This window comes from Micromys minutus (assembly GCF_963924665.1).
Source record: "Micromys minutus genome assembly, chromosome: 19".
NCBI lineage: Eukaryota > Metazoa > Chordata > Mammalia > Rodentia > Muridae > Micromys > Micromys minutus.
Genome location: NC_137954.1, coordinates 50,053,285 through 50,081,122, shown reverse-complemented (window position 1 = coordinate 50,081,122; position 27,838 = coordinate 50,053,285). Strand labels below are relative to the sequence as shown.

The 27,838-nt window shown below is 42.8% G+C and overlaps 1 protein-coding gene and 1 pseudogene across 3 annotated transcripts in view; one reads left to right on the top strand and one right to left on the bottom strand.

Moving 5' to 3' along the window:
- Positions 1 to 15,271, top strand: part of EFNA5 (ephrin A5) — a gene marked incomplete at its 3' end in the record, with an annotated part of 267,624 nt that extends 252,353 nt beyond the window's left edge. Inside the window, exons 3-5 of one of the 2 annotated variants that reach the window (XM_080933506.1) lie at positions 9,482 to 9,547; positions 10,007 to 10,087; positions 15,150 to 15,271. In XM_080933506.1, coding sequence (XP_080789632.1) covers positions 9,482 to 9,547; positions 10,007 to 10,087; positions 15,150 to 15,271 — 269 coding nt within the window. The remainder of the gene's footprint in view (positions 1 to 9,481; positions 9,548 to 10,006; positions 10,088 to 15,149) is intronic. The other variant, XM_080933505.1, reaches the window with a different exon arrangement.
- LOC308433277 (high mobility group protein B1-like) overlaps positions 1 to 27,838 on the bottom strand; it is a 567,491-nt pseudogene that overhangs the window by 324,223 nt on the left and 215,430 nt on the right. The window lies entirely within an intron of this gene.

Here is a 27,838-nt window from a genome sequence, read left to right as displayed (position 1 = left end):
GTCGGCTCCACAATTCCAAACACCTGGCATAGCCCCTGTTCTTATGGAACTGCACCTCAACTGTAATAACAGAAAGATGCAATATCCTGTTCTAATGTAACACAGAACTACAGAAGGGAACATATATTTTCTAAAGGAGACAGACCCAGATGCTGTAAGATCCGAGAAGAGCACTGGAGACAGGGGGATATATCTTTGAGAAGTAAGAAAAAGGTCATGTGAGTTAGAAGACAGATTTTATTAGAGGGAATATTGTCAGGACTAGCTGTTAGGAGAAAGAGTGGGAGAGATAGAGAAGAAAGCCAAGGCAGGACCAGAGGAAGAAAGCCATAGCTTCTCTGTGGGCTAGATGAGGATGCAGTCATCCTCACTGGAAATGTCTCCATGAACAGATAATCGGAGTGAACTAGAGCTTAGACCCTAGGCTTTGATTTTTGTTACTATGTCAACATAAAACCCCACCCAGCAAAGCCTTTTTTAGTTTGTTTGTTTGTTTGTTTGGTTGGTTGGTTTTTTGGTGTGAAATAAACTGTGCAATCTTGGTACGTAAACAACTTCCTCCTAGGTAAAATTAGCCTGTCAGAGAGAACACCCTTGACTTGAGTTTCATTAGCAGCCCATTGCTCACACCAATGGGTACTCTTGTCTATATTACCTTTATTTCCATCAGGAGCAATCGACTGAAGAACCTGGACTACTGGCAAAGGGAAATAAGCAAAGAATTCACTGATAGGTAGTCACCAAGATTTTACAAAAGAATTTTCAACAATGCAGCTCAACACCCAAACAGGTGAGGACACACTGAGGTGCCTGTGTCTGACACTTCCAGCTGAGTTCTCTGGTGCCGTTTGTGCCCAAGTCTTTCAAGTACAAAGGCAAACTTAGTGCCCAGTCTGGTTGCGTCTCTAGGGAGTTCATTGTTCCATCTTTTCTTCCCCCTAATTTAATAACATGCTCACAGACTTAAAATGGATCAGATATAAACAAGCGAACCCAAAGCAAGAGGCTCTTTACTGCTGTTTCTCATTCTCTAAGTAATCCCCATACCTTTAGTGCACAGTGGCACGCATGTGCAGGCACGAGAGTTCGAGCGCTCGTGCACAGACATACACACACACAAACATACACACACACACACACACCTTCATCCCTATCACATTCCTATCACATTCATAAACAATGCAAATATAACCGGGGTAAAACTCAGGCTACAGTGCTGGGAGTCCACAAAACATACCACTCTGAAAGCAGAAGGTTCATTTAAGAACTCAGGAGTTGTACAATAGTACGAACCTGCTCTAGCACACAAGCAGGCATGCAGTAGATAATGTAGGCTGTGTAGAGCCATATACCCCTATCTGTCAACCTTTCCCCATCCACCCCTTTCACCTTATTTGTGTTCACAAGTAGAGGTCTAGTTCTCAGTGGTGAAGAGTACCTGCTGCTTTTCCAGACCACTTAGCTTGGTTCTGAACACTCATATCAGGTAACTAGCTCCAGTTTTCAGGGACCTGGTGCTTTTTCTTCTAACCTCTGTGGGTGCTATACTCATATGAATAAACCTACACTAGACTGCACTATACTACACACACACAAACACACACACACACAATACAGACAGACACAGAGTAAATAAACTGGTAATTTAATAATTAGTAATTGTGCTAATTGGTATCCATCTGTCTTTGGTGAAATAATATTCTCGATCTGCAGGGTTCGAACACTTGAGCTTCCAAGGGAACTACAAAGCTCCACGTTCCCTCTAACGTGGGTCATAATTAAATCTCTTAAGAAGGGGAAGCTCCTCAGGAAACTGAGGCATAGACAGATTAAGCAGCTGGCTCAGAGCCACAGGAAAGGTCAGGAGTGTGAATCAGAGAGAAAGCCGAGCATCATTGTGCCTGCATTGACATCACTAAACCCTGTTTCTCCTAGGACCTTCACCACAGGAGTGTGGTATGAGAGAAATAGTGACACTGCTCTGAGAATGTCTTTGACTTGTATTAGATAAATGACTAAATTAGTGCTTCTCTAGGAGTGCATTCTTCCTGTTAATTTAGTAAATGAGGAGAGGGACCTGTCCTAACAATCTCGCAGATAGGTGGATGAATGGATGGATGGATGGATGGATGGATGGATGAATGAATGGATGGATGGATGCATTGATAGGTGATAGATATCTGAGGGTCCTGCAGAGAAGGGGAAGTATAATTCATCCCTCTTGTGAGATGCCAGGCACTCCGCCATCTTTCTAGGCTCTTGTTATCATTCCCATTGTTACATGCTTCTAGCTGCAGTATGTTTTTCTAATGGCTCTGCTGACTGTGCTTTTGTTTGCTTATTACTATCAGATAACGCCTATGTGGTGCAGGAGGTTCACCAAAGTTACCACAAGGAGGAGGGAGAGAAACATCTGATCCATTGGGTGTGGACAGCTCCTTACATGCTGAGGGCTGTAGCAAGGCTCCTTCTGAGACTTGGGACGCTAGGTGTTGGTAGAACTGTTGTTCTAACTGCTCCAAGACATCCAGTGGGGTCAGACAAACAACTAACTATAAAAGGGACAGTTTCATCACGCCTAGTGATTTAAAAAGGTAACTCTCTAAATGCCGTCCTTCCCATCTTTTCCTGCGGATAAGTGGATTTCATTCACTGAGGGAGGCTAAAGTCCAGAGTCACAGGCTGGGTTTCATTAAACTGTTGTAAAACAATCTTTTTTCTTAAAATGCTTCTTTTAGGGACACTTAAAGATAATACTCCAAACTCCAGGTTATTTTTTGCTTATAATTCAGTAAAGACCAATACATTAGGGAGGCTGAAGGCCCTCTGTAGTAGAAACAGATTGTCACTGAACTTTGAAAGGCCAATAGAAATTTCCTTTCATATCATAGGAATGTGTACATAAGGATTTTGCCCTGTTTATTTCCAGAGATCAGTGGAACAGACCTTGTCTCTGTCATTTATTTATTTTTCTAAGAACAGTAATTGATCTACTGAGACTTGGCTGCTGGGATTTGCCTACCACTTAAGCTAGTTTGTGGTAAGAAGCTGGCCTAAGGGGTTAGGAGGCCAGGTCAAGGGCAATGGTGAGAAGGGCAGAGTCTTCTTTTCACTTTGGCCTTCCTTCTTCAGAGGCTGTCCAGCTGGGACTTAGTTTCCCTCCTTTATCCTGAACTTCCCTGTAATCGTTTGTCCCCTACAGCCTCCTGGTGTGGAAACTCAGTTTTAACTTAGAGAATGGGTCTTTTAGATCTTTTTTGTTATATTGTGGGAAACACCTTTCTTCCCACCTTCCAGTTAGAATAAAAGGACTATCCTCAGAGCTATCCTGACGAGTCTAACATGTATATTCCAGCTTTGATGTCTCCAGAGACTCTAGACCCAGTCACTTCCTTTCCAGTTTTTACATCTGTGCCTTGGCCTTGACTTGTTGGTGATATAAGTCCTGAAACACTATGGCTTCAAGAGGTAAAACGTGTTGGCAAATTAGGCAACCCCTGTGGTTGCTCTTATGGTGTGAGCACCACAAACCAAAGGCTGTAACTGAAATGAGGTGGCCTTTGAGGCAGGGATATAGCTCACTGGTTGAACACTGGCTTAATATGCATAAGGATCTGGGTTCAAGCTCAGGTCACACAAATTTCTCTCTTAAGTCTGATTTATAATAGCTGAGATATACTTTATCCTAACTGCCAAGTGCTTTTTGTTTTAAATAATTGAATATAGTTTTTTTAAGATAGGTAACTATTTGCAAATTATTGCTTTGTTATTCTTCCCCCAAAAGAGGCCTAACTTGGTCTGTTTGTTTGTTTGTTTGTTTGTTTACACTGTGTGTCTGGTAACCATTTTCAGAGTGGTGCATATGGTTCTGTTTAATCTCTTTCTGGTTCCCACTGCTTCTGTTCCCCACTCTCTCCCCACATATACAAAATGGATTTTATTCATTCATTAAGTTCTAGGAGATTTTTCCAGTACCACTCTGGATTTAAGTGAGATTTCTTTTTATTGTTGAAAGAATAATGCATAATTTTAGCTTTACCTACCTAATTTACATATATTTTTGTTGTGTGTTAAACTTCATGAAAAACGTACAGGGAAAACACTGTATCCTGCTAACAGCTAGTAACCTATCTTTTCTTTTGACTTGCTCAAATTGAGAACTAACTGTGTATGCGGCAAACATCGTGGAGATCTGCACCTTTAATGCTTGCACGTGCTCGGGCCACTGAAGAGAAGAATGTGGCTGGCTCTACCGAGGAGTTCAATTTCCCAGAGTATCCAGATTGACATGGATGCAGAAAGGGATGCTGTGGCCTTTAAAATTACAGTTTGGGGCTGAGTGAAGTTAGACAGAGATGGTAAATGACCCAGGAGCACAGCACTGGACTTGAAAGTTTGGAAGAAACTAAAACCGAGTCCTCCCCTTCTGACAGGCTTTGGGTCTCATAGAAGATTTGCTTTGATTACTGAGAACTTTGGAGCAGCCTGAACTTTCATGATGTTTACCTTTCATGTGATAACTTGTAGAAAAGATCACTAATCGCTGTTTTTGAATAATCAGAGAAGTTTTCGTAATTTTAGTCCTTTCATTTAAGATGCTTTTAAAGCTCACCTTTCTGTTCTTTTCCCGAGATGTGCTGAAAAACAGTTTCTCTTACGATCCAAGTTCACATTTTATCTCAAAATTCATTGGCTCCACCTAGTAACTTGGCGTTGAACTGAGGTATCGCCCTAATTTTAAGGAGCAGTGCTGACAGTTTTCCCTCCTGGAGGGAAAACAAACTCAGTTGCACGAGAAAGAGAATAAAAAAGGTTTTTTTAGATTCTGGAGCCCGAGCAAACATTCTTTAACAGCGACTTAGCATTACCAGTGTCAGGTTAGTCAAGAGGCCCTGTGATGGTAGAGAGTTGAGTAAGCCGTCCGGTTGTCCAGGCACAGCTGGGCGGTGAGAATATGCAGCATTGGGAAGCAAGGGCGTGGCTGGCCAGGAGAATATACCTCTTGAGAAACCTGGGATCACATAGGTCTGCTTGTGAAACACTTACATCAGCTGTCTGTGTCTAAGACAACCATATTAGTAGAGATCCAGCGATTCAAGTTCAGCTCACAAGGCCACAGTGAGTTCTAGGCTTGGCTAAAAAGGACCTGCTTTCTCATATACACTCACTTGATTGTTAGCAGGCTTCAATGTGTTTCCCAAGGGTCATCAATTTCTCCTGTTTTGATCATTCTCTGTTGCATGGGTCTCTCCAGTGTACCCAATGTGGCACATTACTTCACATACAGGAGAGTATTACTAAGAAAGAGGTCCACAGCTTTTACAACATAATCCCAGAGGTGACAAGTCCTAACTTTAGCTGTGTTCTGTTCATTAGGAGCAAGAAACTAAAATGAATCCATCCAAACACTAGCTTGGGGACCAGGAATGTGGTGTCCTTCATAAGTGCCACATTGACAAAATGCTGAGTCAAGGTTATTTGAGCACCAAGAGACCAAGGGGGTGAGGCTCCAGAATGATTGAACTTTGGGCCCTTGAGAATACAAGTAAAGTCAGGGCCTTCATGGTCATATCAGCTTTGTATGTATTCTAAAGACAGAGAAAAGAGCTCCCAGCTTTTATTCCATTCTATATTTTATTCTTTTGACTAGTACTTTTTAGGGACGGGGAGGTGCGGGTGGGGTGTGGACAGGTTTATAAAATAGTTACTAAGTTGGAGGATGAGAAGCTCAGTTTGTTTAATGATTTCTCTTTCCCTACTCCTAACTTCTCAAATCCAAATGTGCATATTTATTAGCAAAATGAGTAAAGAAATGTGAATTTATCTTAATGCCTTACTATTTAAAGTTTTCTATTAGAAAGTGTGTGCATCTTTATGAGACAAATGTAGGGTACTCACCCGTTCTGGTACACACTCAAGGGTCATCATATCTCTGATTTGGGAATTTAGACATGGGTGTTTTAATTGTTTTACTCTTCTTGCCCTGAATGGCTCCTAGAGATGCCATAAAGCTTCTGATACACTTTCCACATCCCTGATAAGACACTAGCGCCCTTGCAGATAAGGTGAATGCTTTCTGCATGATGCTGGGCTGGCTCTTCATGTGAACCTCAGTTTACCACCTGATCATTTCACACCCTAGTCTAGTTAGTATGCACACCACAACTCACACACGTGCACCACAAAGGCAGGAACCTGTCTTAGGCCTCTTACTATCCACAGCATCTCATAAAGATGCTGGTGTGGAGTGAGGATTGTAAAGGAATTTGAAATGGTAGAAAAGGCTGCAGGAATATGTAATGCCCTTTGATTTTCTTCACTACCAGTTTTTGGTGTCAACTACACTTTTTTGTTTGATTGTTTGATTGGATTTTTTTTAAAGAAAACATCACCAGGTGTGATAAGTGTACATATAACTATTTATAATTTATCTATAATTTTAATATAAACTTTTAAAACTAAAGTTAATGATGGGTTTTACAAATGAAGTTTTTCTGGAGTTTGAGGTGTCAACATCTCAACAAAGGCCTGGCTTATTTGAGAGTTTCAATCTCTTACTCCCACCAGCAGCTCTGCCTTTTGTTTATAAGAGATCTTGAGAGGATTTTATTTCTGCATCGACAATGGGAATCTTATGTATGTTAATTACTATGTTGTTTTGTGGTTTGGTGCTCTGCCCTTGGCCTTGTGCTTCCTTACGATGAGTAAGACAACCTCGTATCCTCCAAGATTACTAATGGCTACCGTCTGTACTTACGGTGGAATAATGACTTCACCATCTGAAAGCCAAGAGTTGTGGGGTGCAGAAATCACAAACTTCACATGAAGCAACCTGTGATACAACTGTTAAAAACTTAATAAATAAAGGGAATGTTGGCAATGCATGGGATATATTTTCATTTATTTCTATTATTACTGTTTTTAAGTTTGTTTTTCATTTTTTATTTTATCTTGGTGTGGAAAGTAAGGAAGTCAGATGATTAGAGCCTAGCAAAGGCCCCATCTTAGGTCGGCCATGCTACAGAGTTACAATTATACTCCACGGGCGAGGGCTTTACACACAGGTTCATACTGTGAATCATGTATGAATATTCTTTGTGCACAGATCTTTCAAAAGGATTAAAGTAAATAGACAGTTTCACACAGGGTCAGTCCCATTACCGTCAGAGCTTTCCTGGTGAGAGACCTGTGGGAAGTGAGCTTCGTGTTTCCATTGTGCGAAGGCCTAGTGTTTCCATTGTGCGAAGGCCTAGTGTTTCCTCGTGTTTCCATTGTGCGAAGGCCTCGTGTTTCCATTGTGCGATCCTGGTGAGAGACCTGTGGGAAGTGAGCTTCGTGTTTCCATTGTGCGAAGGCCTAGTGTTTCCATTGTGCGAAGGCCTAGTGTTTCCTCGTGTTTCCATTGTGCGAAGGCCTTGTGTTTCCATTGTGCGAAGGCCTAGTGTTTCCATTGTGTGAAGGCCTAGTGTTTCCTCGTGTTTCTATTGTGCGAAGGCCTCGTGTTTTCTCATGTTTTCATTGTGTGAAGTGCTTTTGGTACCTTTCACTCACAGAAGTCACTGCCTCAGTGGCCAAGGCGGCTCATATGAGGAGCTGGGAGCTGGGAGGCGTCGCTCTTTGTGTCCTGTGTCTTCATTGGCTTCTCTGTAGTACATCATACAATGACTTAATGTCCTGGATTTATTCTTCTTAGTAAAGGTCTGAAAAACCTCCATTAAACAAACAAACAAGCAAACCAAAACCTAAAATCCTCACAAAAACAATTGTACATTTGACACTGCTTTGAGCCTGCCTGTCTTGCTTGAACTGACATGTTAAAATCAGTCCTTAGCATACTCAGAGTCTGAAGTAAGTTTCTGTTAACTCAGATGGGTTCGAGGGCAGTTCCCCCACCGCCTCTCATGACTAAGACCCTAGGGGCTTTGTAAGGAACTGGAGTCACCTGCCTGTGCTGTATTGTGGCACATGCATTTGCAGTATAGGTTCATAGGAAGTGAGGCTATTTCCTGAATCAAACCAGAGTGCAAAATACTGTGCCCTAAATAACACACTAGTTACTGCTGATGTCAGTAGGGGAGTTTTCCCAACTTTGATTTAATGGGAGCCTGTGGCCAAGCCAGCTGTTAACAGTTTCTAACTGCTTGTCAGGGAGACCAGGAGAAATGCAGAGGGCCAGAAGCATCTTTTCTCCGTATTCTGTCTCAGGAATTGCAGCAGGTGTTGAGCGGTGACAGTGGCGTTTCTTCAGTGTCTGGTGTCCTTTAGCTGTTCATGCGTATGTTCTGCAGGAGATTTGCATGGACCTGTAACCCCACATATAAGGAAGCTGATGCAGAAGTTCGGAGCTCCTCTCTCACCTCAAGATGAACATTTTTTCCCTTTGAGCTCCTCATGAGGGATAATATGAAGGTAGAAGGGGGAGGAGGCATGTTAGATGCTGGGTCTCTCTTTGTCACTTTCAGGATTAAACTAATTTTAAGCCATGTGCATTCTGATTGATGTCAGCTGCTTTTCTGAACAAAGAAACCACTTGAAGCAAGTCTGCAGGGAAGAAAGTATGTGGCTCTCATTGCTGTGATGTTTGTCATTTCTAGAGAACATTAGTAAACACATGTGGCTGTTAATGGTCTGACCGCCCTTCAAAATCCTTGTGACATTACTCTGTGAGCGTACAAGGGCAGATCATCTTAAAAAGTAGGGAAAGTTTATGATCTTCTCCCCGAGGAGAAGAAAGGTCTCTTCCTCGGATGATTTATAACTTGAAACATGTTGTCATGTTTTTAGTAAACGTACTTTATTAATTCCATCCTTCTCTGTGGAAAATTAAAAGATGATAAATGTGCTGGTGCAACACGAGCTTTCTCAATAGCATATTGTGCTTACAATGGTGTGGTGGAGTTGCCGGGCTCAGTCAGTCATATAGAAAGCACAGCCAAATTCCAAGTCAAACCTCTAATTGAATTACCTGCAGAGCACTGACAGACAAGCTTTCAGGACAGACAAAGCTCTGCTTTCCTCAGCAGAAGTAGGTCAAGTTGAAGTCCGCCTTGTAACTGTCTGTTACTGGTTTTGACAGCACTCTCACTGTGGGGATCTGCTGGGCTCTTTCTCCTGCCCTAGAGGAGCTGTTCCCTCCGCAAGAGAGTTCAAGCATTATTCTCCTGGTTTAGAGAAAATTGATAGCAGATCAAGTGAAAGGGAAGTGCCTTTGAAATCGAAGTCCTAAGCATTTTTCTATAGATTACCACATTCCTGCAGGATTCTTCCTTTATTGTTTAAAAAAGGGGGAGGAGTATGAGAGTCACCTTCCTATAGCATTTAGCTCAGTCTGGAAAGTATAGTGTGTTTTAACTTCAGGACAAGATTCAGACAAGTGTGCCCTGCAAGAATGAGTGGGGCATGTATTTGCATATGTAAAACAAAGAATAATATGTTGTTATTCTCTCCTTTTTCTTTCGCCCTCTCTTTGCCTTCCCCACAGCCTCTGCAATCCCAGACAATGGAAGAAGATCCTGCCTAAAGCTCAAAGTCTTTGTGAGGCCAACAAGTAAGTTCCTAGAAAGAGCTCCTGAGGGTCCCCCTCACTGCGCATGCTTCATCCTATGGTCTGGTTCACAGCGGTAAAATTTTATTTCATTTTATTTATTTATTTATTTATTTATTTAATTTTTACTGTCAAGACTTGTGCGATACCTGTTTTGTATATCCACATCCATGTTTGAGTTTTCCATTGTATTTTTCCTCATTCTTCATGGTGCTTTTGATTTAGTGTATCGAAGTACCCAGCAGTTGCTAACTTGTTGTTTCTCAGACTGTTGTCTGTGCACAGCTAACGGGAATGATACTGGCACGTGGATACATGCCATGGATTGTAAAAACAAACAAACAAAACAAAACAATCTCTACATTAATAAAAGGAATGATAGCGAGAGAAGAAAAAAGAGGAAGTGGGAATTTAAGGTGTCTTCACTAACATATTTGGCTGTTATCTTTATTTTTGTTATAGATAGCTGTATGAAAACTATAGGTGTTCATGATCGTGTTTTCGATGTTAACGACAAAGTAGAAAATTCATTAGAACCAGCAGGTTAGTATGCTTAGAGAATCTCTTGTTAACCAACGCATCTGTCTCCCGATGCTTTAGTACTGGTCTTCCTTTCCTCCTCTCTGCATGCGCGCATGTTCCCGTCGTCTCCGCTCTCGCCCATTGCTAGACGCTTGCTAATATTACTTCTCTCTCATTCCTCCAGTATTTTTGTGTAGTGCATGCTAGATGGAGTACAACTTTTCTTTCTTGGACATGGGTCCCGTTGGAAGCAGTTAATCTAATCTAGAAGCCCTAGCAGAGTACTAGAACCCACTGCCTCTGCCTCCTCCTCACACTGCCAGTGGGCCACGGTGCATATAAAGGCCAAAGTATTTCTATTGTACATATTTATGAGATTTTCTCTTTGCCACATCCAAATCCACCGATAAAGGCAGCAAGACCACTGCGCAAAAGAGTGACTGATTCGAAATTTTTAGTCTTATCTAGAATTTTATGTGCATCAATGAAACTGACCTAAAACACACCTTCACTTGTATTATTTATCCTGTTGTTGATAGCGGTTGATATGGAGACACGCAGTCCTGTAGCCAACACAATTAGACACAGGGTCTCCTGGAGCCAAGAGTAATCTTTGAGTATCAGACAAAACAAGCTTTGAAGATAATTTTTTAAAGGCCACTGACATACATAGTCAAACTTCCTCATCAGGGTGAAAAAACTAAAGGCCCCGAGCATATTCTTATACTCCGTGAGTTCGAGGCTAGCCTGCTGTACAAAGTGATTGCAGGACAACCAGGGCTATTCGCAGAGAAAGAAACCCTGTCTCAAGAAAAAAAATCATTGAACCACTTACAGTGTCGCCTACTGTGGATGGTATAGAATGGGAGAAGCTGTTGGTTTGCTTATGAATTTATCCTGGCTTTTGAATACAACCAGACCCACTCTGGTGGGTGGCAGTCCAGTTTGTAGACACTCCTGTCTTCCTTTCTACCATCCACCTATGTCGATCTTAGCAGTTTTCTTTATCCATCTCCCATGACCATCTTAAAGCACAGAGAGATAAAACTATTTCCCCTTCACCAAGAGAGGCAAGTTCCCTTACTCATATGATCAGGTCTCTGTGTTGGTTGTTTACTTTTGTAGCAGGACCAACACACGCACACACACACACACACACACACACACACACACTACTCTTTTCCCTAAAGCATGACATGAGAGGTGTGCACAGTGAGCTTTGGCGGCCTTAATGCCTCCCCAGGGATCAGTTAGCCACGTTCCATAGGCGTAAGAACTGAGTGCTGATAGGAGACATCTTGATTGTCCTGAAAAACCAGAAGCATTACTGTGACTTTTCAAGGGACCAGACTTCAGGCTTGAGGACATGACCACCATAGGGACAAGTTAAACAGGAGCTCTTTCAAGCTACAGAATCCACATTCTTCTTCCCATGGCTACGGAAACCTGCCCAGGCCACTCAGCTTGTCAGAATTAATATCCTTGGTTCTCACTGCTAAGATATTAGTAACAGCCTCTTCCCCCTCTTAGAGGGACAGATGTTCAGAGAAAACACTGAACTTCCTTAGCTCTGCTACCAAGTCATGATTACAATGACCAGCAGGTTAGGCCTGTTATAAAGTTGCCCAGGACTATAATTTTGATATGCATTTTCCATAATCTTATTTTCCAGAGAGAATCAGTTGCCTCTCTAGCGAGTTGGAGCCTGTCTAGAGACATGGGAGAGATTTCATGGTTTTTGTTCTTATCTCCTACCTTCCTTCCTTCCTTTCCTCTCTTTCCTCCTTCCTTCCTTCCTTCTTTTTTTTTTTTTTTCTTTCTGGTAATGAAGCATAAGGAGGACAATTCTGTTGCTAAGAAAATCACCTCTAAATTCAACTAATGATAAAATGCACACATTAGGAAGCTTTCATACAGACGCATATGCCAGTGTCTTCTAAGAAACAGGTTCTCCCTCATACAGAATGTGGATTTCACAGTGGCCCCAAATCCATGAACATATAACTGATAGAAGTTTGGAGAGCTTAGCAAAATGTAGTGTAATGGATATGTGGATGTGTGTATTAAGACTGACAGCAAGCATCCTCACTAACCTCAGGTGAGCCACTGTGCCCGAAAATATGAATGTGTTAACAGATTTGAGTGTTTCTCTGTATTTGCTAGAAGATTCCACCAGTCACACCTGGCTGTTCTCTTCCCACTCTGCTGACTCCTTCAATTAACAGTGGTCTCCTTGAGCCGGCACCGGGTGGACACGGGCTTTAGGGACCCGGAGAGCCTGACAGGTTCTCCTGCATGTTCTCAGCAATGTGTTCTAATTCACCTGTCTGTGGAATGCATTTGTCTTCATTGTTCGCTCGCACACGCTGCCTGCCAGTTTCCTACCTTCAGGGATGTAGGATCATCTCAGGGCAGACATTCGCCACGTTCCATGCTCAAAAATATCAGTGTTCTCGGCTGCCCACTGAAACCCCTGTGTGGCAGAATCCTGTAACTAAGAGGCAAAACTCCATTTGGCTTCTAAAGAGGAACATTTTCTTCTGCCAAGCCACACTCACTACTACAAGTATTAATTATTTCTCATATGCAGGTTTAATTTCCATTAGGATAGATTTTTTTTTTTTTTTTTTTTTTTACTTAGGAGTTTCAACTTAGAATTCTGAAATTCCATCCCAAGTTATCCAAATGATAGCCAATTTCTTTTTAAATGCCAGGGGTCACGGGTGTGGGTGGCGGTGATGATTTAGAGTTCCCCAAAAGGACCTGTTTTAATCAGAGCATACCTGTAGAACCCCGACTCATGAACATCATATTGTAGGAACAAGACCGTGCAGTGGGTTTTCTCATCGAGGGAAGCACGTGGGACTGTGTCTTTCCCCAGAAAGAAAATGTACCCTTATTATGCCCTGTGTAGCAAATGTATGTGAGGCTAAAGTAACGGACAACACAGCTCTCAGAAATGCTAATTCCAAAGATTGTCGGCCACAAAGGGTTTGAAAGGTCCATTAAAGCTGATGCTTCACTTAGAGGAAAATCAGGTTTCCACAATGTCCCTCCACTGTCCTCTGAGCTGAGTGAGTGTGGGACAGTGGTTAGCCTTTGCTAAGCCACGCAAGGGGCGCAAAGCCGTGAAGCCCTGCCCTGCATACTTGCATCTAGTGTAGAAATGCAGCCGAGTATCTTTCAACAAGACATTTCCAAGCTTCGGCAGGTGAAAGACTGAGTGATGTATTATTGCAGAAAGGGTGGAGAAGAAGCCCAGCAGGTGATGTAATTTCAGGTGTGTAAATAGAAGTGATGTTTCAATGAGCTGTGGAATCCTCAGGGTTTATGGTTCTTCTATAATTAAGCCTGAAGTGCTCCATTGTTTTGATTGACACCATATTGGTGCTCTTAAGAATGTGATTTGGATTTTAATTTCAGGGCTATTAGGGGCCTTTACTTCTGCCTCCTGTTAACTACAGATTTAATTAATGCATTACCAAGGCTGAGAAAAGAGCAGAGACAGGATGAGGGCCTACACACACTCAGCTATGCTGGGCGGGATTTGCCTTCCTAGTCTCGCTTCCTAACCTTTTTTAGTCTCCTAAGCTAAAAGCAATCTCTGCTCTGCTGGTTTGCTAAGTCCACGGAAAGGAGAGCAGATTAAACAAAGGGCTGCGGGGCTCCTCCACGAAGACCCAGTGAAATGACAAGCTCCTTCCGGGGCAGAAGATTTAATCTGAGAATGCATGTTTCTTAGATCCTATGGGACATGAAGGGGATGAGCAGAAACTTCCAGAAAGAGTGAGCCAAAAAAAAAAAAAAAGTTTCCTCTAAGACATATACTAGAGAGTGTGACTGTCCCCAGTGAGAAAACGTACCCTTATTATGACACTATGGCACGGGTGGTAGGTGAATATTCATGGAGTTAAAGAGGCACAAGCAGGTCACTGAAAGATGTTAGGGATTGTCTTGTGGAGTCTTCATAATTGAGAACAAATATTGGAGTCTTGTTACTGCTCTCTGACTCACCAGTCAGCAAATCCCAAGTAGCAATTCTTTTGTTCCCATGAGAAGTCCCCCTGATGCTGAAAGGAAATCTGCTCAGAGGCCAACTGTCAGCTCCAGAAACATGTCCAGAGGTCATCTGGGCTAAAAGCATAAGCTAGGCCACACGGAGGAAGGAGATGGGCCACATCTGAGAATCGGGCCGCTCATGGGCAGGCCTCCAATCTATCTAATTACTGCAAAGTTCCCATTTGGAAGTTAAGCCTGTTAATCATGCAGATCAGGGAGGCTATCCAGAGTCAGAGGCAGCCTCGTAGAACACTTTATAGCTAAATAAAAGAAGCTTAACTCACTTAATCCATTTTATTTAGAGGAAAATTTGCATCCACACTGATAATTTATGTGCCAAGCCTCAGCCTGATAAAAATAAGAATAGTCAAGTTCAAGTAATTTAATCTGGGAGATGCAGGGCCTGTAATGGAAATAGCACCGTAATTGATTCCTAATTGTAGGCAGCCCAGTGGGTACAGGATTTCTGAAGTTTCCTGGGTATTATCTATAGTTTATTTAAAATACTGTTCATTTGGCATTTAATTTTTCACATTTGAAAATGCACGTAGGCAGCAAACAAGCAAACATTGAACACTAGTCCTGTGAAATGCCTAGAAGGAGGAGAATGAGCAGCCAGGTCTGGTTAACCACTAATATGCCCACATAACTCCTCCCCTCCCTTGCAGTGTGCAGTTCCTCTCCCAGCACTCCAGGCTTGAAGGTGCTGTCTGCAGTCTGTGCAGAGTGCATCCGACTGGTAGCTAATCAGAGTCGCTTCTGCAGCAGATATCCCACTGTCCGCACGGCCTCCCCCTCGGTTTTAAGGAAGAGTGTAAATATTGTGAAGGAAGTCCAATTTTCCCCGCCTCTCCTTTGTTAGCTGTAAATAATGAGTGATTATGCAGACAGGAAAGTCAATGGTAGCACAAGGTTCATTACCCTACTTTGCAGAGGGTGGTGAGGTCTGTTAACAGCAGGCTGCAGCAGGAGAGTTATTAAGGATGTGAAATCTCATTGGAATCTGTGCTTTCTATTTGAACAGATGACACCGTACATGAGTCAGCCGAGCCATCCCGCGGTGAGAACGCGGCACAAACACCGAGGATACCCAGCCGCCTTTTGGCAATCCTACTGTTCCTCCTGGCGATGCTTTTGACATTATAGCACAGTGTCCTCCCGTCACCTGTCACAGAGAACATCAGGGTCTTGGAACACCAGAGATCCACCTAACTGCTCATCCCAAGAAGGGACTTGTTATTGGTTTTTGGCAGATGTCAGATTTTTGTTTCCTTTCCTTCAGCCTGATTTCTAAGCAACAACTCGGAGTTGTTGGGGGTGGTTAACTAGTTGCTGCCTCCTTCACCCCCCCCCACCCCTTGCCCTTGACTCCTCCCACCCCCTTCCCAATTAAATGGAGTCCAGATAGAAATGCAGATTGTCTGAGTGACAGCAGAGGGTCTTTGCCTCCTGTGCATTCTCCTCTAGAGCTCACCTCTGTAAGTTAGCTCAGGGTGTCGACCGGATGCACACAAGAACAGCGGCAGATGCTGCCTACAATGTCCAGGCCTGCGAGGGTGGTCTCTCTATACAGTACTTACGATTGTGTCGAGCGTGGTGTTGGCCTGTTAGGTCCACAGGGGTGCCGTTAAGAATAGCAATGTTATCCTACATCCTCTAGGAGTGTAGAGTGAGCAGGCTTCTCAAAGGTTCAGATACTGTTTTTTATTTCATCAAATGGGACTGTCTTAAAGCGTTTTTTGGGTTTTTTTTTGGGGGGGGGGAGTTGTTTTGATTTTTGTTTTTTGCCAGCAAAACTTGGGCTGTGTCTAGGAAGCCTCTTCTACCAGAAGGAGGGTTGGATGCAGGGATGCTAATACAGAGAAAGCGATCTGTTGCTGGGGGTGTGAGTGCCTTTAACTTTTAGTGACCGGGCTGTGCACACCTGAGGGTTTATTTTTTATTTTTTCCTTTGAATACAGTTCACCATGGTGCTACAACTTTTTTTTTTCTCTTTAGGAGTTCTAACAGGCATTTTTTTATGAATAAAGTGACCTTCCCCGAGGCTGCCAAGCCAGGTTTGATGAGTAGAGAGTGGAATAGCTTCGGCTACTCCTCTGGGGACAGTCTGTATAAGGAAAGAGAGTCTGGCCAGAGGAGGTGCGATTTGGCTTTGCTGGAGCTCCAGTGTGCTGTGGCCTTTCTCCAACTCCCACCCGATACCCACGTTCCGCTCCGTGCTCCATGACCACGGGGGACTCAGACACAAACCCCTGTCACCAGGAGAGTCAGTCAGCACTACTTGGGAGGGCTAAAGGGAAATTTGGAATAAAAATTCCAAAGTTTGGAATAAGAAATTTCAAGTGTTGATTTTATATATCCTTTCCCTTTCTGACACAGCCTAAAGCGTAGGGGGAACATGTGTTTATCTGTGGGAGATAAACAAGATGGAGTCCCAAAGACTTTGACAAAATATTTTTTTAAAAATCCACTAGAATAGAAAATACATTATTTAGATATACTTTATGCTGAGAGTGAGTATATATGCTTGTCCTATTTAAACTTGTGAGAAAAAGTGGTATCCCTTGATACATTTAGAAACACAGGGGTTATCTTGTTTCATAGTAGGGCTGGGGCAGAAGAATGAACACAGGGTGACCCTGATTAAAGAACCTTAGCCTGGCCCAAGGGGCTGTTCCAGCTAGTTGCCAGGAAACGCAAGCTGTGGGGTTTTTCCTGGTGGGGTGTCAGGAACTTTAAATCCCAAAGCCTAGACAGAGACAATGTCAGACTAGTGGAAAGGGGATCTAGACTTTTGCTATTGCACGACACAATAGAAACCATGCCTTTTTAAAAACCAAGTCAGTAAATGCAATGATCATGTAATGGGAAAAACTGAAAGCATTCCAGTTTAAAAAAAAAGTAAGGATTTTTTTATATATCTGTTTTTAAGATGTATATGTAAAAAAAAAAAAAAAAAAAGAGTTCACATTATAGATGGACCTCATGAATCGGAAATTGCTTAGAATTGTGAGTGGTTTCAAACTAGAAAAATGTGTGAGTGAAAGGCGTCTGTGGCCGAACTGCACCCTAGAGAGTTGTACACACGTTGGAATGTAAGCTGGGCTCACTTACCTGGTCCCTTTGGAGTGAAGGCAACTGGAGTCTGCTCTCACCTGAACCATGTGACCAGAGTCGCCAGCCTCAAAGTTATATAGTTAGTCCTCTTCCCTCATCACAGAAGACACCACCATGTCACCAACACAGAACGTCAAAGCGTTGGATTCCTTTCCTTTGTTTGTGCTCGGTACTGTCAGTGGTAGCTACATGTGTTCCTTTTATTAATAGTTACAGGTTTGTGGGTTTGTGGGATTTCACTAAAGGGACAAAAACCAAAAAAGCCCTTCTAAGATGGATCGATGGAACCAAGATAATACTGCATGAGCTACAGTCAAGGACACCAAGTGATACTGTGGTAACTCCAGTTAGTCCTAACGACATTAGCTGTCCTAATGTCATGGTAGAAATGGTGAGTTCTGTGATTCTAGCATTTGTCTCTAAGAAATGACGAAATAGTTCCTCATGGCCATCTGTCATTGTCTTTTACTTCCCCCGAGCAACTAGACCCCTTTACTTCACGGCCATGCCACCGATGATTAAGTTTTAAAAAAGCAAAAAAGAAAAACCATATGCCAGTAGACAAATACGCTTTTTACCTGTGACATAATCTTAGCTAATGCGCTTGTGCAGAGTTTTCAAGACAATTGGTGTCAGACAGTTTTTATCTTGTCCAAAAATGCGCTGGTGGCTTTTTGTGGTGGTGTTACAATCCTCTGTGGGCTTAGGATGTCAGTGCAGCGTGGTAGTTGGTTTAATTTTTAAAACAATGGAAGAACAGGAAGGGAAGCCCTGGAACCCCTCAGCCCCAGTTGCTCAAACCCCAGCGACCTTTGCCCCTGGTTGCCAAGGGCTTTGCAACATGAAGCAGGGAATAAAGATCTGTCTGTGCAGTGGATACCGTGTATCCTTTAATAGACCAGGTAATAGTTCCTGTTAGTTTTAGACTATTGTTTTGTACTTACTTTCTTGGGTGGCAGAGGAAAGAAAAGTTAAAATCTTAAAAAAAACAAAACACAAAAAAAAAAAACTTGGTTCTTTAATTCTGTATTATTAGCAACCTCTGTTGTATATAGTGTTTGATAATAAAGTATTAATTTGATTCTTATGTCTTTTGTAAGTGAAAACAGACTTTCAGGATACAAAACATGCATTGAGGCTTTGAAACATCCAATGTATACATGGCTGAGAAGTCACAAGTGACTGGAACTTCATACTGTACCACTCCATCTTACAGCTCCATCGTCATGGGACCAGAAACAACAGGACTGCTTTGATTGACATTTTGTCCTCCGTGTTTTCAAGGGCTGATGTCGGAGCTCTGTGGTCCTTCCCCCACCCCAAGCATGTGGTTTGAAAAGGGTTAGATAACTTAGAAATGGTTCTGTGCTTTGGTTTTCTGTTTGTCATTCTCCCCCAGGAAGTCTTGTGAGTATCAAGTGCGGCTCAGACTCAGGATGCAGACCAGTCCCTTTAGGAAGGCTCAGTGGGCTGTTTCCCTCTCTGCGTCTTTGTGAAAGGAAGAGTCACAGTACCTGTGGGCTTTCAGGGACTCTGTTTTTCTCCTGTGCCTTAGCAACGGCTGCAGCCATTTTATTAGTTTCACAAAATTAGAAAAACAGTTCTAAACTCCTTACCATTCATTGCTCTCAGAGTTGTGGTCACCAGATTTTCTTTTGAAAACCACTTCCACCACCAACACCCCCGTTTGCCTGTTTCTCCCACCCCTCACTCCCCCACCCCTCGCTCTCTTTTGAGCTCCCTCTCGTTCTCTCTCGAGCTCTCACCCCACTCCCACATTCTATTTTCCCTCAGAGCCTTGAATGGGCAGGTCTGTCTCTGGTTTGGCATCGCTGAGTTCTTCCCACGCATTTGCCCCAGAGCCGCTCGGATGTGAGACGCAATCTCCCTACAGTGGGCTCACTCCCATTGTTTGTACAGCTTAATAGATACTGCCATGTTGGAGGTTACCCATGAGTCAAAAATCCGTGTTCCATGCTTACTTTCGACACCGCATTGAAGCCCGTCATCGTGTGTGTGTCTGGGTGTGAAGTCTAGCTCCTTCTGTGCAGCCCCGCGCTTGACCCCCTGCCCTGCCGTCCTTCGCACCTCCTCATCCAGTGCTGTTTTGAAATGCTGACATTATATAAACATAATAGAAAATGTAAAAAAAAAAAATTAAAACACACACACGCAAATCCATACGATCTGTATTTGTATATACACGTGTCCGTACAACTATACCTAAATAAAAATTAAAGATTTTCATCATTTTAATTGGATCCATTTTTCTACTTCTTTTTCCTTGAATTATACGTTTATTTCAGGGGCTAGTTATACTCAACCAGTTTTTAAAAAAAATCTTTGTGGACAGAAGGGAGAATATGACACAGAGAAAGTACGGGAGGGACAAAGAATGGAGTGTGAAAAGAGCACATTTATTCTGATGAAATGGTGCGACTTCTGCCTTGTCAATATTTCAACCTTAGAATAGGCAGTATGACACACCCTGTGCCTTCAGTGAGGCAAGTACATCAGAAGCACGCACACTGTACTTTTAGTTTGCACATATTTTCTATCCCATCAACATAAGGCCAACACACGAATTTCCTAACGATCACCTCACACTTCAGAAAGAGCGACAGAAGTAACTTTTGTTTCAGTAGAGCCCAAACCTCAGTTTTCACTGTCAAGGAAGAACTGGCTTCCACAGTGTGTCCATGTCATGTGTCACATGTCTGTCATACCACGGCTTCGAGACCCCATCTATGGATCTGAATTCGGCAACATTTTAGTAGTGACTTGTTGCTGTTCTTTGACTCTTTTTGCCCCTGGGCCGTGTGAAGTCCACTTTGCATCTGAGTGCTGTTTTCGTCCCAATAAGTAGAGTCAGAACAACCGTCAATAGAGGGAAACCCTGTGAGTATGTGGTGTCACACCTCCTGTACTGAAACCCTGTGAATGGGTGGTGTCACACCTCCTGTACTGAAACCCTGTGAGTGTGTGGTGTCACATCTCCTGTACTTCAGGACCGATTCACATGAGGCTCACCAGCACTTCTTACGATAATTGTTTGGCAGGGCACTAGACACTAATGGTTTGCCCTGACTTTCCCTTTGATAACGGACTGCCCAGTCTGTAGACTTGGCAGGACGCGCTGCACCCCGTATGGGACATTTCAGCAGAATGGCATTTTGTTCTCACTGCCATCTCCACCATCATCACGGAAGCAAGGCAGCCATGTTCTCTGTGCTGTATGGAAAGGTCTTCCCAGTCTGTACTTGCAATGTTTGCAGGCTTTACAGGAAAGCTTAGCAATAATCGTGTATTGGTGGTAGTATAAAATCTGGGCCTTTATGCCATGCATAAATAGCTAGATGGCTTTTTTTTTTTTTTTTTTTGAGTGAGTATATGAAGAAAATTAGGGATTTTTAAGATTAGGAAACTCAAAGGAAATCATACACAGTGGTCGAAATGAAGTTAGAAAAGCCTTACAAAACTGAAAACAGGGTAAGTGAAAAGCTGCTGTAGGCGTTACAGGACGCGTCTGCAGACATGAGGGAACCCCAGACTATGAGTGTCACTAAACAAATTGGTTCCAAGAAATTGTTATTTCTTCCTCTAAAGTTATGGAGCCAGTGAAAAAGGGTGACAACTTCCGATTCCACTTTATGTAAGGTATAGCTGCTCCTGAATCCATGCCTGTAGCTATGTTAAACAGCTCAGGATCTCCGTGAAGATGAAGGCTACACATGTGTATATGTATACACACAGACATGGGACTCGTGCACAAATGTGATTAAGGAAACAAAACACATTGTGAAAAATGTAAATGGATGGGCAGTTTGATCATAGCCATGAACGTTGGGTGAGGAGCACTCACGAAAGACTGTTATCCACACTAAAGGCAACACCAGCTGGACCAGAGATGGTGGACCAGTGAACAATAATGTCACAGGAACCACACTTACTTTGTCACCAGGCATATGGAATCTGGAGTCATTTGAGATGCTGGATATAAAGACTCATGGGATGTTAAATATCTAGACTGCCCTGTGTTGTGTAAATAAAACACAAATACGTGTTAGAATCTTGTGTCTCATAGGAATAAATAGTGTATATAGGTGCTGTAAAAATTCAAGTATTTCTGGGCAATTGTTCATTGATCACAACAGTTTCATGGGAACTGTTTGTGAAACAGCTTCTTACAGGTTTCTTGCAAAGCTGTATCATATTCAGCTAATAATATCACGATCCTTTAGGAGAGTATCGTAGAACTGCTGTGGAAAGCATTATGTTTTCCCGTTGGAAAAGAGATTCTGAAAAATCATAAATAACTAACCAGGCCAGCATTCTGTCGTTTTTTAAGGTGATATGTTCCATTTCATTAAGTTGTTCAGCAGCTAAATGCATGTGTATGCCTGTTTTTAAGATGGAACTCTTTCTGCTCCACTCTGAGTGGTGAAGCCGCATTAGTTCTGTCCCTTGGTTAAAATACGGATAATAAGTAAATGCCTAAGATTTGAAGAAAAGACGGGAATTGCCTTGCACAGGAAACCGTCAAGGCTATCAGGAAAGGTTTAGCTAGTGATTTATCAAGCCTCACTTGAGAACTAACTACCTAGTCATGGGCTCACTGTGTGAATGTCATTTCCAGGTAACTCTCCAGTCTCCTTCCTTTTCCCGAGCAGACTGCAGTTGAGCCTTTCATGTGGGATTTCTGGACTCACTCGTTAGGACTGAGGAGAAGTAGGGATAGGACCTCCTGTTCATTCAGCTTGCCCCATCATAAGGAACTGTTTGTTCTTGCCATCCCAGATTACCACATTCTCAATGGCCTCTGCACACACTGAGATAGAGGCATGGTTTCAGTGCTTATATAAAACGCCCTGTTCATTCTGAGCATGTTAGGAGCGATGCCTTGTCAGTACTGGACCTGAAGGCAGATGCATACAAGGGTGGCACTGGTAAAGGAAAGAGCGAACAGTTCTCACTAGTGTCTCTCCTCCTTTGCTGTGGGTATTTGTCTGTCTGTCTGTGTGTCTTTACTTGAGCGTTTTTGTTTTTTCTCTTTTTTTTTTTTTTTTTGTTTTGTTTTTTGTTTTTTTGCTATCAACAAGAAAAGCCTTAATCCATATCATAGCAGCCATGGGAAAAAAGATCCCAGTGTCAGAGCTGCAGGAGGGACACGGGCAGACCTGACCATTTGGCTTAAGCCCCAGCCCCTTAAGGATGCTGTCAATCAATGTTAATCAGAAGAATTCAATCTAGTGGGTGGTTCTCTGAGTCAATAATGTGCTTTGAAATACCCTGGATTTTCACCATGATTATTCAAGCAAGAACTTCATGTCACTTGGTAACACATGGATGCTTGTCAATCCTGACAAGGACACAAACAGAGGGATGAGGACAAAAATCTCAAAGAGAGATGACAATAGGGAAATAGAACCAAATATTTTCACCACAAGTACCAGGTGCTCCCTCAAACTGCACGTACATTTTTAAATAGAAGTAAGCCAAAGTAGTTTTCTTTCCTTCTCAGACATGAAACTAGCCCCTAAGAGAAAGAACAAGTCATTCCCAAGCACATCCCTGAAAGTGAATTTTATCATCACACTTTCTGTGTGCTTAGAGCTTGCTATTCTTTTTCTTTTGGTCCTGGTCATACCCCACACACTCCTCTGGCCCCAGGACAGGCCCCATGATTGTGTGGCAGAGTGTGACAAGTGCTTCCTGGAAATATGAGCTCTGCTTTACTAGCTTGAGACACATTTTCTACAGCAGAGAGAACAGGACAGTCTCTGCCTTTCTTTCTTTGTCACTAAAGACAGTGTGCCAGCCCCAAAGCCTACTCTGCTTGTTTCTCCTGCAGGGAGCCAGCACGTTCCTTCTGGAAAATGCAGGTACTTAAAATAGTAATAGGCTTTGTGGTTTATAGAAATTTTTGCATCCCAAGATCTCAAAGGCATGAAGAATAAAATATAAACCAGTGGCTCTTTCCAACAGGCGTGGAAGAATTCACTGGAAGGTGGGACTGTCATCTTCCCCCCCTATAAGAACAGAGCCCAGCAAACTGCTTCACTTAGGTAGCCCCAGGAAATTTGAGGTGTGTTCCAGTAGGATTTGGACAGGCCCCAGTCTGTTACTCCCCATTCCTAAGAACTTAAAAACCAGGCTGAAGGAAAGACAAATGCCATGCTTATCCCTTTTAAAGGGAGTTTCCAAAGCCCTGCAATCAGGAGAAAGGAACTCGGCAGCTTTTCAAATACTTCTTACTTGTGAGTCACTGGGCTTACCATAAAAGTTTACTCTTAAAATTAACTTTCCTCTCTAACTTCTCAAGTCATCGCACGCCTTTTGGACATATTCAAACTTATCTCTAAAACTTGGAGAAAGGTTAATTAATCCTAGGTATCTAGACAGAATTCAGAACTCATGTAGAAATTCACATCTATGGATGCCCAAGTGCTTGATATAAAATACTGTAGGGTTTTATTTTTCTTAAAACTGCAGGCATCCCTCCTTTTGCATACCATAAATCATAGCTATACTCCTTACAATAACAAACATGAGTAAATGCTCTGTAAATAGTCCTGGGGCTGTTCGGCAACATTGACAAGCAAAAAGCCCACACTTCGTACAGATGCATTTTCAAACAGTGGCTGGTTGAATCCATAGGTGTCAAACCTGACAATGAGGAAAAACAACCATAATCTGTGTTGTGAGTTCTTTCAGGTGCCGCCCCACCCCCCATCCATCCACACATTTAGACTTTTTTACATTCTCTAGTTTTATACATTTACAGCAGCTTTCTTCAAGGCACTGTTTGTCCTAAGCAATGTGGCATTTAAAAGGACACTGAGGATCATGTTAGACATATTTGAAATCAGTCTAAAGGCATAGGGCAAAAACATGGCAGTTAAAAGAAATCAAGGCGGGGTGGGGGTGACCAGCCAACCATGACAATATTCACATATCTGACCACACTGTCGAGACTTCCCCGAGCTCAGCTGCACAGGGAAACCATCTGCTCTGGCAGAAGCATCACTTGGCATTAGGGACCCTTGGTGTCTTTCCTTCAATTATATTTATTCCTACCCAGAGAGTGTGACCTAGTGTTCCAAGGCCGGGTACAGTCATTATTACAATTAACCTCCTTTGACTGGTGTCACCGCTTGTGACTCAGACTCCAGGACTAGAGCCCATACCTTCAAATGTCTAACTAGTTTGGACACAAAGATTCTGCAAAAGTGACCAAAATTCTTCTTGGTTTCAGGAATAGCTGGAATTCACTCTCCAGGGTTCTGTTAGTGTGGACTTGGAGCTGGCATAAATTGCACACCTTTAGTTCATTCTTGGTTCTCTCTTTAAGGTTACCATGAAATAGAATGGCCAACATTTTCTGTGGTTTCTGCCCTTCCCTAGTCCCTGTCAGCATTCAACAAAGCAAGTTAATCTCCCTGGCAAGTGACAGTTCTGCCCCTTGTAACTGTCATGGAATCAATTTCTTTCTTTCTTTCTTTCTTTTTTTTTTAAACTTGGCTGGAGAGGTAAACTATCAGGAGAGTCTCATGAATTCAGTTCTAGCAAATGCATTCATTAGTAAGCTGAAGTGATTTTAGCAGGACTGTTTGACTGTCCTCATCTCGTAGTCTAGCTTCCTCCCTCCCTCTCTCTTCCTTTTATCATCCATCCTGGCCACGAGGCTTATTACATACTCTGTAGACTGAGCACATCAGCCTCCTTTACTAGGCTGTTCAAAACAGACACATGTACCATACTGCACTGGCCCAATTCTGACAGAACCAGCGAGAAGAAAAAAGGATGGTTTCTCTAGCTCTTGACCAAACCCCACTAAAATGATAGGAAGAAACAGAAGATGCACAAGAGGAAAGCAAAAGTACATGACAGAAAGAGCTTCTTAGCCACACAGCAGGCAAGGATAATCTTCTGGAAGCAGTGTCCCAAGCAGAAAAAAATAATAATGATAAGGAAAAGACTGCCCTGCTCTGCCCTGCTCTTCCCTTCCCCTTCTTTCTCTTCTCTTCTCTTCTTCTTTCCATTTTTCTTCTTTTCTCTTTTTACTTACTTATGTATGTATTTATTCATTCATTCATTTCTGGTTTTTTAAATTATTTATTTATTTAAGAGCTACGATTCCTATGTAAAACAGCCCTGGCTGACCTGGAATTCTCTGTAGACCAGCCTGGCATCCAACTCACAGAGCTGCACCTGCCTCTGCCTCCTAAGTCCTGGGATTAAGGACATCTGCTACCACACCGGGCTCATCCACGACTTTTACTGGGAGACGTACAAAAGCAGTGTTTTCTAGGCTTCTGTCTAACCTACTGAGCGCTGCTCATGTGCATGGCAGACAGTTACAGCAGGAACTGTGCGTGATCATGTATGTGGCTGGTCACGCAGGGATAGGTTTTTGTCCAGCACAGCTATGCACTTGGTGCTTCTGTCTGTGCCTTTGGAACCCTGTCTGTGATGGTCCTAGAAGCTTGGCACCCTACTTATTTGCGGGCAACTAATTTCACTGGAAAAATATACACAAGAGATTGAAGCCTAGTCATGCGGTGCACCCGTGATTGCTGAGCAGGGCGCAGGGGATGCCAACTGTCCCAGTTGCTACCTCTCTCCTTCCCAGTACCTGCGATGCAGGTTTCAAACCTTGAGAAGCACATAGTTTAGGGAAAGGAGCTTGATGGAAGGACTTGAACCTTCCATATAAAACAAGCAGGAATCTCTCTGAAAACCAAAATGCAAATTTGTCTTTTTCAAAACAGCTTGTTCCCATGGAAGCTATAGGGTTTTATTCCATCCTTTCAGAAGAAGCATCTCTAGAACAATAGAGAGAATGGGAGAAGGAGGTCACAGGTCATGGCAGTTTCTCATCTTAAAATGGAGTTTCCCTTTCATATCATATCAAAGTGGACTGCTGAGTTTGCTGTATAATGCAAGTTTTTGTTGTTACCCACATTTTCAGTGAAATTTGTCATCATTTAGCTTCTGATGTTGTTTTGTTCTCTCTCTCTCTCTCTCTCTCTCTCTCTCTCTCTCTCTCTCTCTCTCTCTGTTTAAATCTTAACTATTCTGAATGAAGTAGGATGAAATCTCAAAGAACTTTTAATTACACCCCCATAGTTAAAGATGTTGGAAATGTTTAAAGGTTTCTTAGCTATCTTCTGTTTTACCCTTTTTAATTGAATAGTTTTTCATTTACATTTCAACACAGTTTCACCTCCAGAAACCCCCTATCCCATCCCCCACTCCCACCTTCCTGCCCTGACCTTTCCCTAAACAGCGGCATTGAGCCTTCACAGGACCAAGGCGGCTCCCCTCCCATTGATGCCAGACATGATATTGATGCTACATATGTGACTGGAGCCATGGGCTGCTCCCTGTGTACTCTTTGTTTGGTGGTTTAGTCCCTGGGAGCTCTGGGGGGTCTGGTTGGTTGATATTGTTGTTCTTCCTTTGGGGTTATAAACCTCTTCAGCTTCTTCAGTCCTTCCCCTGACTCCTCTGGCATGGTCTACACTGGGGCCATCTTAACAGAAGCCTGGCTTTACCTAGGCACACCTCCTAGTCATCACACAAGCTTGAGGGTTTACCATCCAGTCTGCTTGAAGCAGTTTAATGAAGCTTTGGAAGTGATGGACTATGCTAGTCATTTCATCTGTAGGCTAACTCACTGGATAGAGAATGGACCCCTGATGGAAAAGCAAGGGACAGCAGAGGTAAGCAGCCTTGATTGTATCCTGACAAGAATAATGTCTCTCGTATGAGTAGCTATCCAGGACCTTTGGTGTGCCCCTTAACAGACAACAGTAGTAGAGTATGTGATAAGAGACAGGGATGAGAAAAAAACGGGATAGGTTGCATCATGATCTCAAGGACTGCTCTCTCGACAAAGCCTTGCTTCAGCTCTTCAGTTCTTCAGAACCATGTTCTTCATCGCAGAGTCCCTCTCTCATCGAAGCACTGGGATCAGTGGCAGGCCACTCTGTGGCTTCTCCTCTGAGGCTTGCATGAGTCTGTCTCTAGTGGTAGCATAGGTGCGCTGTAAATGAGTCCCTCACACCTGAGTGACAGAGCGACTCAGAGTTCCATGCAAGCAAAATACTTGATTAGGCAGATATGAAGGGCTAAGAGGGTTGTGGAGAACGTACAATGGGGGCACAGTGGGAGTAATTAATGTTGCTGGAATTGAAGACCTGGCTTTGAATTTTCATACCTTATACACTGAAGAAATGTGCTGCGTTTCAAAGGTCACATGTAAATTGACACAGTGCATCCTATAACACAGCACACTTAATTTTCTCAAAGGTACATACCATCTCAATAGGGTTAGACATAAAATAAACAGTGGGAAGCATCTCTTCTCCCTGGTGCTAACCCCTATCAGTTACCAGGGGGATAACTTACTAAAGAAAGATTCTAATTAATTAGAGTCTTTGAGATGAGCCAACAAACCAAAACCATGAGGCAAATGCCGAAATCTACCACAAATGAGCTCAAGGATCAATAGTTGGAAGAACATAGTCTAAATCCACAGAACTGGACCTCAGAGAACTTAATTGGTCCTCTGCTTGGGAATCTAGTGTGTTC